General features: G+C 32.4%; 1 protein-coding gene across 3 annotated transcripts in view; it reads right to left on the bottom strand.

Moving 5' to 3' along the window:
* Positions 1–403: 403 nt before the first annotated feature.
* Positions 404–24,320, bottom strand: part of LOC135846054 (dual specificity mitogen-activated protein kinase kinase 4-like) — a 33,089-nt gene continuing 9,172 nt past the window's right edge. For 2 of the 3 annotated variants that reach the window (XM_065365029.1, XM_065365042.1), the window contains 2 exons: positions 23,945–24,174; positions 404–23,833 (listed from right to left, as the gene is read on the bottom strand). In XM_065365029.1, coding sequence (XP_065221101.1) covers positions 23,668–23,833; positions 23,945–24,174 — 396 coding nt within the window. In that variant the 3' untranslated portion in view covers positions 404–23,667. The remainder of the gene's footprint in view (positions 23,834–23,944; positions 24,175–24,320) is intronic. The other variant, XR_010558877.1, reaches the window with a different exon arrangement.

The raw sequence follows: 24,320 nt of genomic DNA, 5'->3' as shown, positions 1-24,320 counted from the left end.
ACCTCCTAATATCTCATAATATACTCCTAATGCTATTGGTCTGATTTTGCATCCAATATACCCAAAAATGATCAAATTTGGCAAATATGCACTTTTTCAAAATTGAACTTTTTAGCCGAATGAAAGCAGAATAGGGTGTACGAATAGTTGATTATCACTAATTTAGCATCGCCGATCACGTCAAGCTCCTTTATGTTAATGTACTTACCGCATTTATTTTTTCCATTTTTCTTTTCAAAAATGATAGTTTGATCATCATTTCTTCCCACAGCAATTTCAAGTGCAATAAAATCAAATACCTAGTATTATACTCACCATCTTACCTGAGTTACTATCAATCCTGTAATAATTCATTCACAATGTACAAAATACTCGTCAAGATCTCATTGAAATAAAACCCATAAACAGTGTAATAATTCATTTTATTACAAGATAAAAATACTGCAGGATTATAAAACAATTAAAAATCTACCAATATATTACTTGCGTTTCATTTGATGGTATTTTTTTTTTTTTTTTACAAAGATCCATTTCCTACATCATGGGTGTAATTTTTAGCAATACAATATTACATTTTTCCAAAAAAAAATATATATTTAGGTAAAAAATGGTAAATCTGTTACAAAACAAGGACATTACAAATAAATTAGAAAATCAGAAAAAGAAACGCAGTTTGCGAGTGTGTAATAAAATTCAAAGCTTTAGGTGTTTCAAAAAAAAAACACCAGGTATATAAATTGCTAAGCTCGATTCTAATGAAAATAGGTACTTTGAATCATTTACATATGTATATTATACTTATACACAAAGGGTATACAGGTAGGTATGTATTAAGATATAAAAATGCATCAATTTGGAACATGTGACATATTTTGATTATTCAACTTTTGATTTCACACAAATAAAAAAATATTGTAGAAAAAATTGTGTTTATCAACAATGCATGAATAGCACAGCAACTGAAAAAGAATCACTATAATTAAGGTGGTTCTTCGCAATATACAAGATACATATTACATGTTTTTCAAAAAAACACTTACAGAAACATCAACATAGGTACTACTAAAAGTTATAAATTATATTAATTTTATTAGTTTCAGGCAGGTCATAATTGTGGCTAATTGAGGAATTATTATATTCTCCTGTATGTACTTAGAATTGAGATTATTTTTCATTACAGTTTGTTTAGAACAATTTTTTGTAATAGTAATTACGAAATAAAAAAGTTTTTCATGGCTCCATTATTTTTTTCAACTTTGTACTTTTATTTTGTTTAGCATTACCTGTGCAAAACCGAATACAGATTTTTTCCAGCAAAAATGACAAAAAATTCATCTCAAGCACAAAAATTTCTTCGTCATACCAATTTTTGCGGTTCAGAAACCATTTTGCAAAACAATATTTGATGTGATTGAATCGAAAATGAAAAAATTCCAAAATCTCACTGAAATGAACTGGAGAAAATTTCTTGGTTTTCAAGTTTTCCACATGTACTCAACGAGCTTTGCGTAAAACTTTCGTAGAGCGCTTATTTTCAGATTTTTACGTTTTAAAATTTTGTAAATTTTATCACTTAAAAAAATATTATAAATTTCCGTACGTTTCTTTACTTTCTTTGCGATTTCAAAAACAGACATGATTTTAAAGCAAAAAGGACCTCAGTTTCCTCTTCTATTAATTTTTATATCTGAGTAAGTACTCATTGAACATTTCTACCTTTTTCAATACTTAAAACAATACATTTTTGTTTCTTTATAGAACAATGTTTTCGAATCCAAAGAAGCTGGAGGAGAATAGAGGGAATGTACGTATAGTTTATATAAATCGGTGGCAAGCCCATGGCATGGGAGCGCAGCTGGTGCACCAGCCACTTAACCCCAATCACTAGCTGTGTCATTCAATTTTATGATATATCATTTTCAACCTACCAACAATTAAACTGTAATTATGTAAGGTATTACGTATAAACCCAGTTTCAGTTGATTTGGGAATAGTAGATTACAGCAGAATACATAACTTCAACCTAAATGAGAATTCACAGATGCGGGTGAATTCAAAAAAGTAACTTCTCTTTGAAGTCACTCGACTTGAGCCAGAGCTTCCTTACAGACATGAATGCCGCCATCGCGCGTTTTATAAACACTACTTCTTCGGAGTATGGGAAGGGATTAATGATTTCTTCGGGCGTGTTTTGAAATAGACAATGGTGAAGATGATTTGGAAATCGAGAACCCTAACAACGATGACAACGAAATAAATCTGGAAGACCACGCGGCAGCGCAGCTATTGATGAACCTAGCCAATAACGGAAACAATATACAAGTAAACGTACCTGCACAGGAAGTTCTCCAAGATCGCATCGCCACCCTACTTACTCATACATTGAAGCTGGGCACCTCTTTCAAATCAAGACATTCACACATTCGCTCATCACAAGGAAAAAGTATGATTTTGGAGCATGGGCTAAATTATTCATTACTAAAATGAACTTGTAAAAAATCTGTGTTTGAAAAGCCAAATAATTATGCACTGATATGATATTCATTTCCCTTGATTTTGCTATGCATTTTCATCATTTTTGCATATATTTTATAGCAATATTGTTTCGAAACAAAAGCATAGAATTCTCAGAAATTGTCATGCCAGCATTACTTTATTTGTCACCTACAGATAATCTTCCAGAAAATACACATGGAGCTGCTGTACATTGGGGTTTGTAAGAAAACCAGAATTATCTCAAATTGTTCAAATGGTAACTACCCAAATGTATACTAGAACATACACGTACTAGTAAGAAATTGAAAAATTTTATTATTTTCCATCTGATTTTTTTCTAAGAAGACAGTTGAAAATAAACAATGACCTTTTAAAAATGAACGAGCAAATGTGTGAGAAATAATGGGGAGAAAAAACATGTACGCATTACTGCTCAGCCCATATGAAAACTGATTAAATACACAATAATTTAAATAAATAATGATAAACTCTACCACAAAAACACTGATATCGAAATTCTGGACATCACAACTGATATTGTTAGTGTAAGCATATTGATAGAAGATTGTATGAGGAAACCACACTTTATCTCAGAAAATGAACTTTTGATAGGTACTTATGTACACAGCGCTATGCGTATGCTATGTCACATCACTCATACTTGTTATTCATTCATCTGAATCTCGAGTGTGATCTGCAGTCAAAAAAGTTTTAAAAATAAAAGTGTTTCATAAACATAAAATGAAGTCTCTATGCTTGTTTTTTTGCTTAATTTGCTACTGGTTTGTAAGTAAGTGGTTACTTTAGTTCAAGGGACACCGTTTTTTTTTTTAAAGAAAAATATTACTGGCTGTTGGGGACAGCCTCAAAATTTGTTCCGCTAAAACTAGTGACTGCTTTGATAAAAGTTTAGTTCCCAGGATGTTCAAAGGGAGTCACTTTAGTATCGAGATTAAATGTTATTCTAACAATAGCCTATCTCATAAAGAGCAGAATAGTTCCTAGACAGTTGGAACAACTTTTTTTGAAAGATTATACTTAGAGCAAAAATAAGAAAACTAAGCAGGTAAATTGTCAAGTTATTCTGGAGAACCTAAGGAAATATTCACCTGCCACATTATTCAGTGTTATTACTAGAATTTTTGTGAATAATTTTCAATTTTGTGTTCTATAACAATATCATTTTAGCTGTAAATTATGATTTTTTTAGATAGGCCTAAATAAACTAAGATAAATGTTGAAAATATACTGATACTAATTTTTATATAGAAGTGAAAGTTGCAGTGTGGTCCTATGTGATGGAGATGTAACTTTGTACGTCAATAATCTGTGAGTACTGAGTATAGATCATTTGAACTGTAAATCATGATTTTTTTGATAGGCCTAATTATGTACTTTGTGAAAAGTTCAAATTTGGAACTTTTTTTGGTGCAAGAGTGCGTATTTCTGTTATTGTAACTTATACAGAATTTAATTCTAAATATTGTGTGGGTGTTGGTGTTTTGCTCAAAAAAGCATAGTTTTTGAGTAATATCGAATTTGCGATTTTTCTAAAGAGTGTCCTCATTAACTAAAAGTGTGTCTCAAATACCCAAAGATATTTAAACAAACTTAAATCTTTATTTCACAGTATTTTAAGCCACCTTTAAGAAACCATGTTGTGTTTAGCTTTCCTAATTGTGACCTTAGGGATGACTGCCACCAATGAGTGTGTAGATCAACCCTTGTCATGTTATTTCGGACTACTTACAACTGGTAAAATTACTGAAGACAAAATGTTACCAATTGTGATGAAACACGTATATGACCAACAAACCAACTCCCAAAGAGCTGAATGTGCGAATGAATATAGACGTGTGTTTCTGTGTTCAAGTGCTCTTATTGCGTACAGATAGTGGTGTATATTTCTAATGAATACTTCGAAAACGTTATCATTTATATAAACTGTTTGCTGTGTGTCTTTTATGCCATAATGGTGGTACATTACGTCTACCAGGGCCATAAATTTCGTGAAGTGCGTGCATGTGCTGATGGAACATTCACACACCAGCGCTCAACGTCAAAGTGTCCGGCACTTATACACCTATCACCCAATAAGGGAAACGTCACATCCACAAATGGAAGGGCTCACCAACACAGAGATGGGACACCCCAAAGGACAGCCCAGGCTCGTAATAATAGAGAATCGTCATCTTCAATACAAAGTTTGGCATCATCCCAGACATCTATCCCACTTTCTCAACCCATTCAAGCAAAGGATGAAATGGATGGTAGTGGTAGTATATCTTTTATCAATGGATCCCTTGACACGCTCGTTCCCTCTACAGTGAATATTGAACAATCAATCAAATACTTGTGTGACAATGCAAAACCACTGGATGTGTCATATATATGTTACCGTTAATGTGTTTACTCCAGGTAATGTATGAAATAACTAGTTATTTCATACATTACCTGAGAAAGTGTGAAATCGAATTTTTTATGCACTTTACCTAGTTATTTCATATATACACGAGGTGTGTATTGTTAAAGTGTGAAATCAATGAATAAAATCCGTAAAATTTCGAATATGGGGGATTTTTAGGTCGCTGAAGTCGATTTCGGCATTTATTTTACCCCCAACCTCAAAATGAGCCCTCAAAGGGGGAGGGGGTGGTGCAAAACATGAAATTTTGATAAATTCGTGATGGGTACGAAAATATTCTTTTTGGGGGTCGCTAAAGGGCAAGTTGGGGCAGCCAAAATTTTTTGAAAAAATGGAATCAACGATTTTTATACTCAAAAATGTCCATGTTTTGATATAAACCCATAAAGTTTTGTTTTGGAAAAAAATAAAATTGACATGTCTTATAGCATTTTGAAATCAGCAGTTTTTTTTGACTATTTTGAAGTACCTACCTCAATTCAATCATTTCTGTGGGCAAGCAAAATAATGAAAAAGTGTCAGTTTGAAATCACAGAAAGGGAAGTGGAATAATGTAGAAAACATCTACATATTCGTATTCAACTTTTGAGACTTTTCTAATCAGAGGATTTTTTAAAATTGGCCGATATTTCTTCATTTCCGATAATTTTTTTTTTCAATTTTCAAAACTTTTCGTCACCAATCAAATTTTAATCATGCTCAAAACTGTATTTTTGTAATTATGTAAAATAATTTTGAACAGTTCATTTTCATGATTCAACTGATCACACCTAGCTATTTCATAGAATAACTAGATTCTTCATACATTACCTAGATAAACTGTGAACAATTTACTTACATTAAGTACTTTTTTGTTAATGTATGAAATAACTAGTTATTTCATACATTACCTGGAGTAAACACATTAACAGTAACATATACGTATGGTGATCTAGTGGAATGGCTTACCAGAAAACAATCCAGAATGATGATGTTGACATCAGCTTCTGAATATATGGCACTAAATGATACTACTCAAGTTATTACATTCATTCAAAGTCTAAAATGAAAAGATCCTCGGAATTTGCGAACCTGCTTTGATTTAAATTTACATAATGTTTTAAATATTATTATATGGCACAATCCTATACAGGGTGTCTAACAAAATTTCTCCGAAGAAATGCAGTACTTTTACAGTATTTTTTGCATTACCATATATTTTTTTAAATCCAGCTTACACCGACCCCCCCCCCCCCCCCAAGAAAAAATTATATTTTTGAACCAGTTGGAATTTGTTGCTAAAATTATAAGTATTTCAATCGAAACAAATTAAAATTACAGAAGTCCATCTTCAGGGTGTCCACTCATTTCAGGAAATGATTTTCCCTGACTTTTCCAGGTTTTCCACTTCCAGACCAATTTTTCCATTTTTCCAGACTATTTTTTTTTCAATTTTCTGTGCTTATCCCATACTTTTGGTTAAAGAAAACAATTTTTTTTGGGGGGGGGGGGTGTATTTTTTTATAAGCTTCTCTTCGAACCGGATACTTCTTCGGATGTAAAAAACAGCTCAACTTTGATTATTAACTTTTTAAATTGAAAATAAATAAATAAATGAATAAAACATGCATCAAGTTTGGCTAATTGATTACAATATTCATATGTAATAACTTTTGAAAATGTTTCTTTTCTTTTATGGATTTTTGGAGGCATCAAAATGTGAAATTTGTTCATCTTAAAATTGAGAAACAAATTGGCCCTGAGAACTTTTGAAAATTTTCATTTCTAGATGCCTAAAAACGTGTTTTTTTTAAATGAGAAGAGTTTATTTTTTGATTTTTCAAATTTTAATATTGGAATGATGTTTTTTTGAAAGAAGTTAACTACTTTTGAAAAAAAAGAGAACAAGGTCGAGCGAAGCGAGGGCAAAAGCTTCTGAAAATTTGCATTTCGAAAGGCATAAAAACGAGGTTTTTTATGTGAGAACGAGTAGGTTTTTTTTGGCTTTTAAAATTTTAGAATTTGAATGATGCTTTTTTAAAGGACGTTGATTTTGAAAAAAAAAACAGAACAGGCCCAAGTGAGGGCGAAAGCTCTTGTAAATTTGTACTTTGAGATGCATAAAAACGATGTTTTTTTCGTGAGTTTATTTTTTGGCTTTAAAACTTTGATTTTTATTATCTAGAAATGTCCATCTGGCCGTCTAAAAAGAAAAGAAAACAAGCCCGAACGAAGCGAGGGCAAACGTTTTTGAAAATTTGTGGTTCGAGAAGTAAAATAATGTTTTCCTTTCATAACAGGTCCTTATCTGAAATTTGCAATTGATCGTTTTTTCAAAATTCCAGGGATTTCGCGTGAAAATTACGAAATTCCCTGACTTTTCCAGGTTTGTGGACACCATGCATCTTTTGAGGTACAAAATGAACATTTTTTTTTTTTAATTTTCACCAATTAATTCATTTTGAGGTTTTTTAAAAAATTTTAAATCAATGATTTTGAGAAAAAATACAGTACTTTTCAGGCAAAATGCAGTACTTTACAGTACTTGCAGTACCGAGGATTTCAATGCAGTACTTTTACAGTACTTGCAGTACCTGCAGTACCTGTTAGACACCCTGCTATAGGAAATGTACCACCACCTTTGGAAATTTAAAATTATTTTTGTAAAAAAAAAAAATCATTTACAATCAATACCAGCTCAAAAAATTATTGGGCACATGTGCCTAAGATTTTTAATTAAACCTGATGAAAATTCACAAGAACTACATATATCAGATCATTGATATATAGATTCAGCTAGGTAATTTTTTTCCTCTTATTAATAATTGATATCACTGCGGTGGTGGTGAGAAGTTTGTCAACTTTCTGAGAAACATTTTTATGATGAATTTTTTTTTCAGAATTGATAATAATAATAATCATAACTAATAAGCACAACTACTTGATTGAATTTTTTTCTGTTTCTATGTACGTAGATACATACAATCAAGTACCTTCAGTTGTGAATCAAACTAGTTTGAGTACTCCTCTAACTAGAAACATAATATAAACATGTTCCGGAGTGATTTCCTCAAGTTTGTTAAAATCCTATTCGGTCGATTTAGCCTAATTATTGTCCTTCTCATTACAAAATTCACATTAGAAACTCCACCCCAGGAATAACAAGAAAAAGTTATTTTGCCTAAAAATAATATTTCATCAACTGTACAGTACCCAAATTACTTGAGCAAATCCACACAGATGAACCAAAAAATTTTACAAGAAAAATGACCTCTGAAAGTAGTATTCCATCAAACCTATGATGATAGATTGTAATAAATGCGGGAAAAGTTATTTCTTAGTAGAAAGTAGATCATGCATTTCCAAAAGAAGCATTAGTGATCCTACAATGAAGCATTGTTAGAAGCTACCCAAGCATTTGCAAAGTTAGAGGTAGACACTAGACAACAGTGAGGTGTAAAAAAATGGGCTCAATGATACTTCTCCTTTGAAATTTATCAAAAATAAAAAATTTCAATTTTAAATCAAAAAGCTCAATTTTTTTCAATTATAGGCCTACGGGACAGTGACTTGGATAGTAATTTTGATAGCGACTTTCAATCACCAGACGTTATCTATCAGGTTGGACAGGATCCGGAAATGGAGGCCTTTCAGGGTGCTGAAGCTGAAGCCCTGCAGGCAGTTGAGGGTTTTCAGCCAGTGCCATTGCAGCTTCCACCTGCTCCAAGCATCGTCAACTGCCAGATCTGCCTGGACGCACTCAAGTGTATTGTGGTGAATCCATGCCAGCACACTCACAGCTCAGATAGGATGATTGTTTTGAATGATGCATACCAGCACTTACGTAAGTATCTATATGTACAATTTATACAATACATTTCTGTTTCTCTATAGAACAATGTTTTTCCAAGCAGAGGAAGCCAGAGGAGAACAGAGGGAATGCCCAGTTTATAAATCAGTGGCAAGCCCATTGGGGTTAGAATGAAACCCAGAACTATCTGGCAAATCTAACTCAGCTTGGCTCACTAACTGGTCACGGCTTTCTGCCCACCAATCACAGGAATATTCAATATTCCTTGTATTTTGTATACTTACTTCTGCATATTTCTCAAATTTCATGCATAATTAAAATTCTGTATTCAATTTTATGACGCCTTGTCATAATTGAGACGCCTACCAAGACAAAATGGACCTTAACAAGCACTGATTGGGGTGGAGTGACCCCATTGCCTAAACAACTCCTAGTAAAATGCACAATATTTCTGTTGTTGTTGTTATTGGCTTTTTTTTATTTTAATTTTTTTTGTACATATCATTAATCAAAAATTTCTGTTCACAGGTTATCCGGTATTTTGGGCCATGACCTGAAGACACATACTAGGATATATGAGGAGCACATGGTGACAGGTGATGAGTGTTTTTTTCACATACTTACCAGCTATTCTCAACTTCTTCAATACAAATAATCAAACGTTTCTGTTTGCAGGTTATCTCTTATTTTGAGCCATGACCTGAAGACACATAATAGGATATATCAGGAGCATACGGGGACAGGTGATGCGCGTTTTTTTCACATACCAGCTTTTCCCAACTTCTTTGATACAATTAATCAAAAATTTCTGTTCGCAGGTTATCCCTTATTTTGAGCCACGACCTAAAGACACATAATAGGATATATGAGGAGCACATGGCGACAGGTGATGCGCGTTTTTTTCACATACCAGCTTTTCCCAACTTCTTTGATACAATTAATCAAAAATTTCTGTTCGCAGGTTATCCCTTATTTTGAGCCACGACCTAAAGACACATAATAGGATATATGAGGAGCACATGGCGACAGGTGATGCGAGTTTTTTTCACATACCAGCTTTCCTCAACTTCTTTGATACAATTAATCAAAAATTTCTGTTCACAGGTTATCCCTGATTTTAGGCCATGACCTAAAGACACATAATAGGATATATCGCACCTCGGGAGTAATAAGGTCACATCTCAAAAAAGTGAAATTTTACAGGAGTGATTTTCTTTTTTTTAAAAACTTGATTCATTATTTTTATCAACTTATACTTAATTGTGAGGAATGAATAGCACCTCATTTTAAAGATCTGGTATCCTACTTTCATTTAGCATAAGAACACTTTGAAAAATACAATCTTGAGGAGGAAATATGTCAATGTTTGGAAAAAGTTTTGAGTTATAACCTTTCATTAAAGTTGATGTGGAGGCGAAAGGAAGCGTCCAAAAAAAATTTCATGATACCAAAGTTGTAGAGAATTAAATTTCCAATCGACATAATGTCGTTTGTTTTTTTCTAGAGTGCTTAGTTTTTGAGTTTTTCTCAAAAAACTAAAATTTCATGATACGTGCAAATTCATTTTTCTGAAAAGTGATCAATTTAAAAAAAATTTTCCATTTGGTACAAACCAATAAAAAATGCACTCCTTGTGACTATTTCTAACTGACAAACATTCAAAACAATCAAAACTGTTTGTTAACACTTTGTATGTACGAAATTTGCTCAAAAAAGGTGGAGTTTTTCAAGATGTGACCTTATAACTCCAAACAACTTGCAATGTTGTTGAGATTTTGAGTTAGGCCATTTGCGTTTTTTACAAGATCTAGATAATGTACCCAACTCAAAGTGTAATTTTTGGTTGAGGGGGGGTCATACAAACCCCAAAAATGCAAAAACATCAAAATCAATTTTTTTTTAGATGTGACCTTATTACTCCCGAGGTGCGATATGAGGAGCACATGGCGACAGGTGATGCGCGTTTTTTTCACATACCAGCTATTCTCAACTTCTTTGATACAATTATTCAAAAATTTCTGCTTGCAGGTTATCAGCTATTTTGGGCCATGACCTGAAGACACATAATAGGATATATGAGGAGCACATGGTGACAGGTGATGTGCGTTTTTTTCACATACTGGCTATTCTCAACTTCTTCTATACAAGCGGCGGAGAGTTAAATCATCTTGAGACATTTTTCCCTGCACCAGAACGGAGGTAACGGAGAATCATGAGCAGGGAACCTCTCACATACCCAATGTGTAGTTTTTATATGTCATTCCTTAAACAAAATGTTCCATCAAGGAAACAGTGAACACCATTGCTAGCATCTTTGTTGATACTACAAAGTTTACGGCTATCTCACAAAGTAATGTCATATGTACTAGACTTGTATAGCAAGCAATTTTTCCTCCCTACCACTAATTGCGGGTTAGGTCTGAATTGTAAGAGTATGTTGTCCGCTGTCAATAGTCATAGCCCTATTTTTCTTTTGCTAAAATACCCATTTGAAAAAATGCCTCGCAGGCCATTTTGGTGCAGGCAGCACCTAATGGTATAGGCTGCTGTCAGGGTGCTTAACAGAGAAACAGGCAATAATGTGAGTGTAATTATATGCAAATGCAACTAATTGAATTTGTAGATAAGGAATGTATACAATTTATACTGAGTAGTAAAAATTTTGTTGCTTATATGTTCGGCCACTACCTCCTGCTTTTTTCTGAAGAGGACTACAGTGATAGTATGTTTCTAATAATTTTTACAAAAATTGTAATAGATTACATTTTTAGTTGCTGATTCATAATTATCTAGTGCTATAAGCTGGTTTTGATATTGTACAACTACACTCAAGGACTACCAAATATAGACTATGACTTGAATGAAAGACATAAAAATGAAGACTACCTCATTGTAGGGTACCTACATACTTGCCAATGAATTTTTATAACATAGGTAGGTAGGTGGGTAGGTAGGTAGGTAGGTACAATAGAAATGTTTGGAAAAAATAACTGTACTCAAATTTATTTTTCTTCCTAATTGTTAATTCATTCCTGTAAAAATGCGTGTTTTGCTGCGCCATACGATTTTAAAATGCTGAATTGACGATTCAGCAAATTAAATTTTGCAAGTATATTATTGACTGTTATATTAACTGTTAGTTTTATGTTTTACAATTATAAAACGAATTATTTACTGGAAATTCTTTGCAGTACATAGTTCTTTTTATTGTGGTCTATTTTATCTGTTTTCATTGACAATTTTCAGATTGAAATATTTCAATTTTCCGTTTTGTTAATTTCTTGATTAAGTAACTCTGTTTTTGAAAATTTGCGGTTGATTTTCTCCGTTTTTTTTTTTTTGATAATAATTTTTTGATCACAATATTTTAATTTTCCATTTCATTGATAATTTTTCTTACAACTTGTTTCTGTTGATTTGTGAATTTTGTTAATTTAATCAACTTTTTGGGTAGTTTTGCCAAATCTGGAAGTTTGAATAGAAATTCAGGGCATTGAAAAATGGCCTTTAAATAAGTGCTTATATTAATTTATATCCAAGTAAGTACTCATTAAACATTTCTTCCTTTTTCAATACTTAAACAATCCAATTTCAATCTTTTTTAAACTTAAAAATATATTATAATTTTATAAGAGCTGCTGCTTTTGAGATGGCTGGGCACCCTGGTCCACTCACAGCTCAGATAGGATGACTGTTTTGAATAATGCATACCAGCACCTACATAAGTATCTATAATATGTATGATTTATACAATACATTTTTGTTTCTTTATAGAACAATGTTTTCCAAGCCTCAGTAAGTGTGTTCGGAGGAGATGACAGGCCACATTTCCATGCGGCCACATGGGATGTGAGCAGTGTTTACAACAAACTCTCCATCTTGTAAGTTTGTAGTTACATGTAACTAATAATATAAAGTTGAAGTGAAATGCATGAAAACTCATAGTGATAGTGTCTCATTTGAAAATGTTAAATGGCATCAATTTCCTAAGAAATTCAAAAGAAAAATCAAATAGCAAATAGCATTTGCCACACAAGGGTGTATTCAAATGGATTGACTCAAAAAGAGCGGTGCTATCGAAACAGAATGCGTGGTTCAACAAGTTTAATGAAATGCTAAAACACCTCAGGGAGATCAAAGTCAGAGAATGAGATGCTGAAAGTACACAGAGTGAAAAAGAAATCGACATATTAGCAGAAAGACTGATGAACGTGCACATATCCAACTATTTCGAAAGCCCAAAACTTCACTGATTTGATCAAGGCAATTAAGGGAATCCATGGCATCTGCCATTGAGATGTCCAATTGAAATTATATGTAGCACAATTAAGTCAAGCATGGCCTCAAGTTATAAGCAATTTGCATACCATCCCCGCTACACATAAACTGCCACGTCAATGTGCTATACATATCATTCAATTACTTCCAGAAACCAGTATAGAAGCGTTATTCCCTAAAAATGTCAAAGACCCACAAAAAACTTTCATCTAAATAAACATGGAACAGATTCTACTTTGAATGTTATTATACTGTGTTGTTTTTTCCTATCATTCAGAGATAATGAAATGTAACATGGATGAGAAAGACAAATGTTTACTTGCAGGTAGTAGGAAAGTGAGAAGGTAACTAACAGTAAACAAATTTCTAATTGACTGACCAGTTGATTTATGGTCACAGGAGCTTTGGAAGGCAATGTAGCTTCTCATTCATGTCAAAAAACTTTAGCACTCACTGTTTTCTTATATTCTTTTTCCTCCTTGGGATAAAATAATTCTCATAATTATGTTACTTTTTATGTTTTTTAAAAATATTTTTATAACCATTTTGTATGCACATATAACGCCCTTCCTTCAGACCATTGCAGGGCAAGGTACCCACCATAAATGAATAAGTAAATGGAAAAAAACTAGAATTAATGAAGGAATGGCTTATGTGAATTTGTGGCTCATTAACTTTATTGCATTTTTTCAAGTTGGAAGATTTTTAGAAAATATGATGCAGTATATCTACATAAATATGTATTGAGAGCCATAAAACAGGAAGAACTTTGGTACATGCTGCATGAATGTCATTTCCCAACGAGTTTCTAATATGTACCTTATGTTATTTATAAATAAATCCAGAAGAGGCAATTGCCCAAAAAGTCGATAATTCTTCCCCCTACAAGGGAAACTTGGCAACCAAGGTCAAAGATAAACTGCTGAAATGTATAGAAACGTGTAGGAATCTGTTGAAAAATAGTGGCAATATCAAGAGAGAGATGAAAGATGGGATCTCCACATCTCTTATGGAGATGGAGGAGCTTGCCATCAATCTCACAAACTCAGTTAAAGATGAGGTAGCCGAATCGGCAAAAAACTTGCTGATTTGTTAATAGCCAAACAGACAAATAAACCGCAGTCCCAGGGTCAATTGTCCAAACAATACAACAAAAAAAAACTAACATTCTCGTCGATTTTGAGAGCCACAGCTTTTTCAATATTTAAACAATCAAATTTCAATTTTTTTTTACTTAAAAATACATATATTATAATATTATAGGAGCTGCTGCTTTTGAGATGGCTGTGCACCCTGGTCCGCTCACAGCTCAGATAGGATGATTGTTTTGAATAATGCATACCAGCACTTACTTTGCTCTGAGGTCCATAGAGAAACTAAAGCGGAAAATTGTTGAAGAAATTAACAAAATTTTGCAAAAACACTGAAAAATGTGTTTATCAACCCACAGAAATGTGTTTGTGAACCCACAGAAATATGTGATTTGCAAAGCCAAGTCTGGCAGTCTGTAACTGTTGTTACCCCAAGATGATAGGTCAACATTAATATTGATTATAGATGAAAATGGCTAATGTCACCCTCATGTGAAAAGATTTACAATGTGTGAAAATTTGCATTTGACGATCACTAATGTGAGTGTGGACCCTGATCTCTGGTTAATCAGTGTGATATATGTTCCAAATACCACAGACACTACGCAAAGATGGACATCTAAGAATCTGTTTTGTATTTAAAGAGAGAAAATTATTAAGTGGTAACTTTAGTTCAAAGAACACAGTTTTTTTTTTGATGATTTTATTCACAATCTACCCCTTAAGTATGTACCTATATATTTATCTTTCAGTTTTAAAATATTGTGGAACCAATCAATGTGGACTATTCTTCTTTTTTGAAAAAAGAAAAATTGGCAGTCAAACATTTGAAACAAGTAACTTAGGGAGTTGTTTTTGTGTAATTGTAGAATGTGCACCAAAGGAGACAGCGGCAACTACATTCAAGGATAAAACAAATTGCTGACAAAGTTTTAGTGCAGAAGATTATCCATGAAATTATGTATCAGCATAATCAGGAGTGCTGCGACCTTATTAGTATACTGGGAGATACTGCCATCAAATATGCAGTCATAAAAAATGATTCAGGAAGCAATAATTTCTATTTAAATCTATCAACATCAAATCAAACTTTTGCTTTAGAAAATTATTTAAACAGTTGATTCAATTATTGCAAATTACCTAACCTAACCTTTAATGATTCAGTCAAAGATCCTTACTCAAGATTTTGGATAAAAGAAATGTTAATGATAATGAAACCAATTGTTCAAAGTGTAACATTTGCAGTTCTTGAATGAAGGTTATCAAAAACTTTTGGACCATTCTTCAGCAGTTTTAAATAAAGAGATTATCAACATAACCTAGACCCAGGAGGTATTACTTGAGAAAATGGAGCAACATCAACCTCTCAATGAAAATTAAATCAAATAATATAGTAGACGTTATCTTATCTTACACTATATAAACGAACGTAATATTCAAACCCAAACTGAATGGAACTTATACATATATTGAACCATACATTAAACAACAATTGATAAGAGAGTTCAGACTTAATGTAGAATCTTATGTAAACAAATTAATCAAATATAAAGAATTATGCAAAATAATAATCATAACTAATAAATACAACTACTTGATTGAATTTTTTTCTATCCGTTTCAATGTAGATACATACAATGAGGTACCCACAGTTATAAATCAAACTAGTTTGAGTACTCCTCTAACTAAACATAATAAAAACATGTTCTCGAGTGATTTCCTTAATTTTGTTAAAATCCTATTTGGTGGATTTAGCCTAATTATTGTCCTTCTCATTATAACATTCACATTAGAAACTCCACCCCCGGAACAAGAAGAAAAAGTTGATTATAGAATATTAATTCTAAACAGAAATAATGTAGGTTGAAAATTCCCCAAACTACCACTTATTTTGGCTTGTGCATAGAGAAGATTATGTGATAGCGAATTGGAGCACTGCATCCTCAATAGGACCTAGTAATAAGCTTGCTTCAAATAAATATCTGGGAAGTAGCAATTTTAGATGTTGATTTTAAGGGAATTGCTATGAGGTATGTTAACTTGAATTAACTTTAATTAAAATGGCATAAAATAAAATATCAATTTTAGGGCAGTGTTTGCGCGTGAAGAATTTGATGAGAAAGCTTCAAATTCTAAAGAAAATGTGGGGAATCGTGATAACGTTGAGCTTAGGTCTTGTCATAAGTAAGAGTATAAATAAATATTTTAATTAGAACTTAATCACAAATAGATAAGGTTAAATAATAAATAATTTTATTCAAGAACTGTCCCGCTTATGGATTGGGATGCTTTAGAGGAAGAGGGCTTAGATCACACAGAATTGAAGGAGAAGATCAACAGGTAGAAAATCAAAATTCTTATTATTTCTTAATCTCTAGCTCCTATTTTTTTAAAATTATTCATGGATGGGATAGAAGATCCCATCCCATCAGTATTTTTGTGGAACAGATTCTACTTTCCCACCCAAACATTACTAGATAGTTGTCAAATTCCACACTCATTTTGGTCCAAAAACCTGGTGATTTGTTTTTTATCAGAAGTGGGACTTACATATTTTTTTTAGAAATGAATGTATGTATAGTAATAAAATTATTCAAGTTGTAATAAAATTCTCAATAATTAGGGGTTTAATATCATTTTTTGTAAAAATTATTGAAAATCAGTAAATTTTTGTACTATCATTTTTATATTTTTCATGTTTTTCAAATTGAATTTTTTTATATTGATTATTTGAGATGAATTTTCATTTTAATAATTTTAGTTATTTTTTTATTGAATACCAGCCTTAATTCAGCCGAGGCAATTAATTGAAGACCCCGCGGCAAAAAGGGTTCAGCTGCAGTTTTTAACATTTACTAGGTAATGACGGATTCTGATGTAAAATTACCTTCCGCGTCGAATGGTATACTCACAAAGTTCGATTGAAGCGATCCTACCGGAGTTTCGAGGCATTTTGTTTCCGTCGGGGGTAAAAAGGGTTCAGCTGAAATTGCAGCTGAACCCTTTTTACCCCCGACTGTAAACAATTGTGTGAACATGATAAGAAAAAATGATCGTTGGTCAAATTTTGTGTAGTTGGAATATGATCATTAAAAATATTGTGTATATTGAGTGTTAAAATGAGTTCAAATGAACAAAGCTTTCTATCCCTGATTTTTGTAATGTAGTGATTCATAATGTACTGATTTTCGATATTTTTCATTATTTTGATATCGTAATACCTTTTTGATCAAACGTTATGCATTCAATGGCTCATAAATAATTTTTTATTCGCGTATAAAAACTTTCTACTCGATTTTCAGAAAAGGTGCAAAAGGGTTCAGCTGCACATTGAGCGTGCAGTTGCTAGGAGGTGTGTTGAATTTTTTTTTTTTTTTCTTAAATGTTATTGTCATTACAAAAACTATCTTTTAGTACAGTTTTCATCTCCTAATGTGATATACTTTGGGCGTACACGTTTTTTGCGATTTTCTCAGAATCATAAAAATTTCAGCTGAACCCTTTTTGCCGCGGGGTCTTCAATTATGGATGCAATAGATGGAAGGCACCTATGATCCTCCCATTTGCAAATGTACTGAAAATGATAAGATCAACATTATGCAACAAAAACACATCATAATCATTCATAAGAAAGGGAAATTGTCGCATCCATGCAAATAAAATGGTTGTTAACAATTATTCAATACCAAAGCAAAATTAAGAATATATGCAAAAAAATACCTCAAAAAGTACCATTTTGATGTGCAAAATGTTTGAAGGCATTTGCCAACAAGACAAATTTGAATAGATACCAAAAAGCCCACTCTGAGGATCTGACCCAAGGTCAGTGTAAGCAATAATCAGTAAGCAATGTGGCAACTGATTCCATCTCATTCAGAACCACATGGCAAACATTCATGGGGCATACATCAAATGTTTGAAATGTGGAAAAACTTGAAGATGCATGAAAAGACTTGTTCTCTGAAATGTGAAATATGTTCAAGAGTATTCATGAATAAGAGGTATTTGAGTCATGATTTAATCAAAAGAATAACCTATTAATTGTCCTCAAAATAACAATGAATCATTTAAAGATTATTCAGAACGTTTATCTCTTCTCATATTTCAAGCTATTAATTTTTGGAAGTGTTCAGAGAATATCGGATTATCTGAATTCCCAAATTTTAGTAGATTTCTCTACTGCAGTTGATAAAGGTCTCAAATTTAAATTGAAAGATCCATTTAATAAAAAGAAAGAACATGAAAAATTTTGTTCTCATTGTCAAACTAATATGCATGACACAAAATATTGCCGTTATCAAAATCATAATGTAACTACTATTGTTTGTACATTTTTCAAAAAACTAGGTCATTAATAAGAACAGTGTTATCAAAAAAATAATACTAATTCCTCTTCCAAATCATTCTCTTCAAAGTTCAAATAGAACATGCAAATATTGTAAAGACGAAGGACACGAAATTGAAAATTGCCATAAATTAAAATGGAAGAAGGAACAAGAGGCCAAAGAAGTCCAAACTTCAGAAAACCCCACTAATCCAAAATCATTTGGAAAAATGAATAATAATTGTATTTATGGCATGCAGGTTACTAATACTATGTTTATGTACTTTTGTACATGTGATACGAATAAACCCATTATCTAAGATGGTGGAACCGAATGTTTCATTCTCAGAAAATCATGTTCAATTGTTCATCTCCTAAACTAATTAGAGAAATTGAATACGTATGTAAGTATTCGTGTGTTTCAGAGCTAATTGAATTAAATTACATATTTCAATGATCAATTTACAAACGTGACATCATTACTTTAGGAATATCCCTTATACCTATATTTAATTGAAATAATTTGAAATTACATATGTAATTGCTCTGTTTTAAAAAATTCAGATGCTGGACCCACGTTTTTTTGAAATGAAAAGAGAATATTTAGAAATGGCAAGACGGGCTTCTGCATCAATTGCAGAATTATTCATAAAATTCCTGAAATACTTTAGAGAAGTTATTTCTTTCGCATACGCAAATGATGCTGTTACCCCGGAACTCCTTGGTAGACAGCAAGAATTACTCAAAATCATAGCCAAATTCGATACCAAATCATCTGATAATGTAAGTTCCAATAACGATAAAAGGTAAAACAATGATAAATGTAGGTAGGTATCAACAATTTTATTCATGTACAATTGTATTTTTGTAGGAGGTAACATTCTGGAAAGCAGTTAAAAAACGGATTTATCCAGACACCTATATTGATAATGAAAACTTAGTACTCGCCACAATCACATCAAATATTGAAGCTGAAGCAGAAACACACAATGAAGAAATATATGAAAAAACAATTATGTCAAGAGGAGCAAAATCTATCAATGCATATAGACAACTTTTAATGAAAACTGGAGTATCTAAAAAAGTAATTGGATTGCAGTCAAAAAGTTATTTAATGCGCATATTAAAGCACACAATTATAAACACTCTGACTGTAATATGTTTTTAGCACACAATTATAAACACTCTGACTGTAATATGTTTTTATCATACACGTCGGATAGAGCGATATTACTTAAAATCTGAAAATATTTGCAAATGTACAATTTCTTGGGCATATTTAACGGCTCAAAAATCCTTAAACTAACCATATTCAATGGTCACTTTCTATTATGCAATCGAGAAATAATTAATGTATGATTTTTCATGTTTATTGAATTCATCAGTGTTGGGAAATTCTACACAGTTTCCATGAAGAAATCCTGCTGTACCTACATGGTACGTGGCGTATGGATGACGCCCTCCGTGAGTGGGAGTATTCCCCATCATCCGACCTGTATTAAAAGTAAAGTTAAAAACTTGAAAAAAAAATTAGTTATTAAAATCGGAAAAAAAAGAGCTGGAGAATATTTTCATGTTTATGGCACTCAAGTAAACTGTTTTCTTCATGAACATTATTCATCCCATCAGTATTTTTGTGGAACAGATTCTACTTTCCCACCCAAACATTACTAGATAGTTGTCAAATTCCACACTCATTTTGGTCCAAAAACCTGGTGATTTGTTTTTTATCAGAAGTGGGACTTACATATTTTTTTTTTAGAATGAATGTATGATAATAAAATTATTCAAGTTGTAATAAAATTCTCAATAATTAGGGGTTTAATATCATTTTTTGTAAAAATTATTGAAAATCAGTAAATTTTTGTATTATTATTTTTATATTTTTCATGTTTTTGAAATTGAATTTTTTTATATTGATTATTTAAGATGAATTTTTATTTCAATAATTTTAGTTATTTTTTATTGAATACCAGCCTTAATTCAGCCGAGGCAATTAATTATGGATGCAATAGATGGAAGGCACCTATGATCCTCCCATTTGCAAATGTACTGAAAATGATAAGATCAACATTGTGCAACAAAAACACATCATAATCATTCATAAGAAAGGGAAATTGTTGCATCCATGCAAATAAAATGGTTGTTAACAATTATTCCATACCAAAGCAAAATTAAGAATATATGAAAAAAATACATCAAAAAGTACCATTTTGATGTGCAAAATGTTTGATGGCATTTGCCAACAAGTCAAATTTGAATAGATACCAAAAAGCCCACTCTGAGGATCTGACCCAAGGTCAGTGTAAGCAATAATTAGTAAGCAATGTGGCAACTGGTTCCATCACATTCAGAACCACATGGCAAACATTCATGGGGCATACATCAAATGTTAGAAATGTGACTTAAAGATGCATGAAAAGACTTGTTCTCTGAAATGTGAAATATGTTCAAGAGTATTCATGAATAAGAGGTATTTGAGTCATGATTTAATCAAAAGAATTACCTATTAATTGTCCTCAAAATAACAATGAATCATTTAAAGATTATTCAGAACGTTTATCTCTTCTCATATTTCAAGCTATTAATTTTTGGAAGTGTTCAGAGAATATCGGATTATCTGAATTCCCAAATTTTAGTAGATTTCTCTACCGCAGTTGATAAAGGTCTCAAATTCTAATTAAAAGATCCATTTAATAAAATGAAAGAACATGAAAAATGTTGTTCTCATTGTCAAACTAATATGCATGACACAAAATATTGCCGTTATCAAAATCATAAGGTAACTACTATCGTTTGTACATTTTTCAAAAAACTAGGTCATTAACAAGAGTCTAAAGTTTTGTCCCTGTAATTACTGTCTCAAACACAACTCCCAAACCTGTGATTGTGAATGTGAACCCCCTGAAGAAACATCATTCCACCTACTGGTCAAATGTCCTCGATTAGAATACAGTAGAAAAGAATTTAACGAATTTTTGGACTATGAAGTACCCCAAGCTCACATACAATTTTATACCCCCCAATTTCAAAGACTCTGCGAGGAAGTTATGAAATTCAGGGTTGTTAGAACTAAATGATTTTGTTACGGTTAGGTTCTTGGTTCTCAGTATATTTTGATCCCAGTTTTTGTTCTTAGTTTCCGTTCTTTACTGGTTGGTTCTGGGTTCTTATTCCGTTCTTGTTGTTCCCTGATTTTTAGTTCTCTGTTCTCTGTTTCCGTTCTGTTCATACAAATATTTTGTTTCCGTTTTCAGTTCTGAACTGTTCCTGAGAACCATTCTTTTATGTTCTCATCAATTTTTGTTCTTTTTCAGATTTTTTATTTTTTTTATATTTCTGTTTAAGTAATTAGTACTTGCAGGTAATACTTTTTGCTTTTTTCTTACTTTTTCTCATTTTTATCAACGCTAGTAACAAAATTTGAATTTGAAACCCTGATAAAATTGTGAAACTTTATTTGAACTATTTTTTGGAGATCAAAACATTGGAGAAAAACAGAAACAGAATGGAAACTGGCAACTAAATGCTGGTTTTTCTGTTCTTTTTTGTTCTTTTTAGTTCTTTTTTATTCTTTTCTGTTCTTTTCCGTTCTTTGGATGAAAACCAGAGACAAACAAAGAACGGAAAAGAACAAAAAAGAACAGAAAAACTGGAATTTTGTTCCCAGTTTCCGTTCTGTTTCTGTTCTTCTCCAGTTTTTGATCTTTACTTTTCGTTTCTGTTTCAGATCTTGTAATTTTATGTTCCTTGTTTCGGTTTTTGATTTTGTTCTTTCATTTTTTTGTTTTTGTTCTGTTCAATTTCGTTCGTTCCTGAAAAATTTCGCTTTTTTGGTTGAAACATTTTGAAAATATACTCAAGTATGATACTACTTCTTTGAAAAATTTACAAAGAATGAATTTGGTATAAAAGTACTGTAGACATAAAGTCTCAAAAAGCCAGACAAAATATTTGTAAATTGTCCTACTACAGGTTGATATTGAGTCAAATTATGCCAAAGCTCGTAATTCTCAAAATGATTCACTATTAATTTGTTGATTTGATTTTATTGTCAGAGTCATCGTCATCAAAATACCTAATGTCGCAGGAGTTTACATATTTACTTAACATTCAAACATTAAAAATGAAAATTATTAAGATTGAACCAAAAATGAGCACTGAAACACATTTTTCAGCTTTTGATTTTTTTATTTTTACAATTTAAAAAATTGATTCTCCAACACATTTTAAAATTTTTTTTTTTAATTAAATATTTGGTGATTCGTAGGCAAGTCTCTTGCGGCATTGCGTCAGCAACAAGACCATATTATTAGCTTCTATTGAAAAAATTTAGTATCCGGCGTCAGCTTGGAGAAAATTATGAGAAATCAGCTTGGGGCATTGCGTCAGCAACAATTGAGAAAATTCAGTAAGTGTTCAGTTTTTTAGCATTTACCACCGAATAAACCTAAATAATGAATCAATAAGCATTAAATTATTGCTATTATGTTTAAATCCTCTATAAAGAATTCAACTTCTAAAACATTCATCTTAGATTTAAATTCCATGTTTGTCTCATCTACAGTAAAAACCTGGTCACCAGCTAAATTCAAATAGCACAAGTTCATTCGAGGCATGAGATTGTGGAGTGTTCGGATAAGTTTAGGTAAGTGGGTAAAAGTCTACTATTATCAGGATAAACCATAGCCACATTATGACACTGCCTGTTACAATTACATACTTTTAAATACATAACACTAATGTAAGCCAACTTTTACCTGGAATTACAGCTTCTTGAGTATACTAGTGATGAAAATCTCGTCACGAAGAACCACCTTAAATCTTAATACGCAGGATGACGATAACAACCCATGTGTCACAACGAACGCGAGACGAATATCACAACATTTCACAGAGAGAAAAACGAAACAAGCCAATAACAAAACGAACACGAGCGCGATATAAAATAACAATTAAAAAAAAAGAACAAGAAAAAGAGCGCAAAAAAAAGAAGAAATATTACAATAATCAACAACTTAATTTCAACACACGCACTCGACTGGGTAGAAGAGAAGCGCACTCCAATGAGATTACAACTATCGGATCGGCCACCTGACGCAGCAAATTCGCGAACCAGTTCATATGAGACCATAAAAATTAACCTTATTGGCGCTCAAAGGTAGGTATTAATCATTATGTTTCAATGCGGGGAAAAAAGCGACATCGTCCAATCACGAAAGTAAGTCGAAAGTCGAAATCTGGAGCCAAGATGTGGTCCGGGTTATGGTAGATTCATGGTGAACTCGATGGCGCCTGTTTCTTCCATTTCGCCGATCATTTGGCCGATGTAAATAGAAGCGTCGGATTCGGCTTCGTCGCTTTTACGTATGAAAGGATGTTCCAACAGTTTATTGTACTTCGGTCTTCGTGTTTCTTCTTTAATCAAACTGTAATGTGGATAAAAAAAAAAGCACAGACAGGATTAAATTGAGTCAGTTTTTCGAAAGAAACTTGTGAGTGAGAAATCATTAGAAAACGAAAAACAGAACAGAACGTACCAAGTATTTACAAAATTAATGAATTCCTGAGAAAATCGATTTCCATTCTCGCACTCTGGCGATAATCGAGGTGGATCGCCTTCGACTACTTGATGCAGCTGTTCGAACACCGAGTTCCATTTCGGGTATGGGAAGCATCCGGTGGCTATTTCGATCAACGTGATACCCAAAGACCAAACGTCCGATCTGACGTCGTATCCTTTGCCTCGATTCGGGTCTATTCTTTCCGGCTGCAAATAACAAATGAATATCGAAGTCAATTAGTATGGGGATGCTATTCACGGGCGACGGAAGTCGCATAGATAAGCTTTTTCTAAAAATATCTTCTCTTTTTATCGCACTTTACAAAAAACTGGAATTGAAAGACGAATCGTTT

The sequence above is a fragment of the Planococcus citri genome, chromosome 1, assembly GCF_950023065.1.
Source record: "Planococcus citri chromosome 1, ihPlaCitr1.1, whole genome shotgun sequence".
Lineage (NCBI taxonomy): Eukaryota > Metazoa > Arthropoda > Insecta > Hemiptera > Pseudococcidae > Planococcus > Planococcus citri.
Note: the sequence above shows the minus strand (reverse complement) of the source record. Positions and strands in the feature narration are given on the sequence as shown.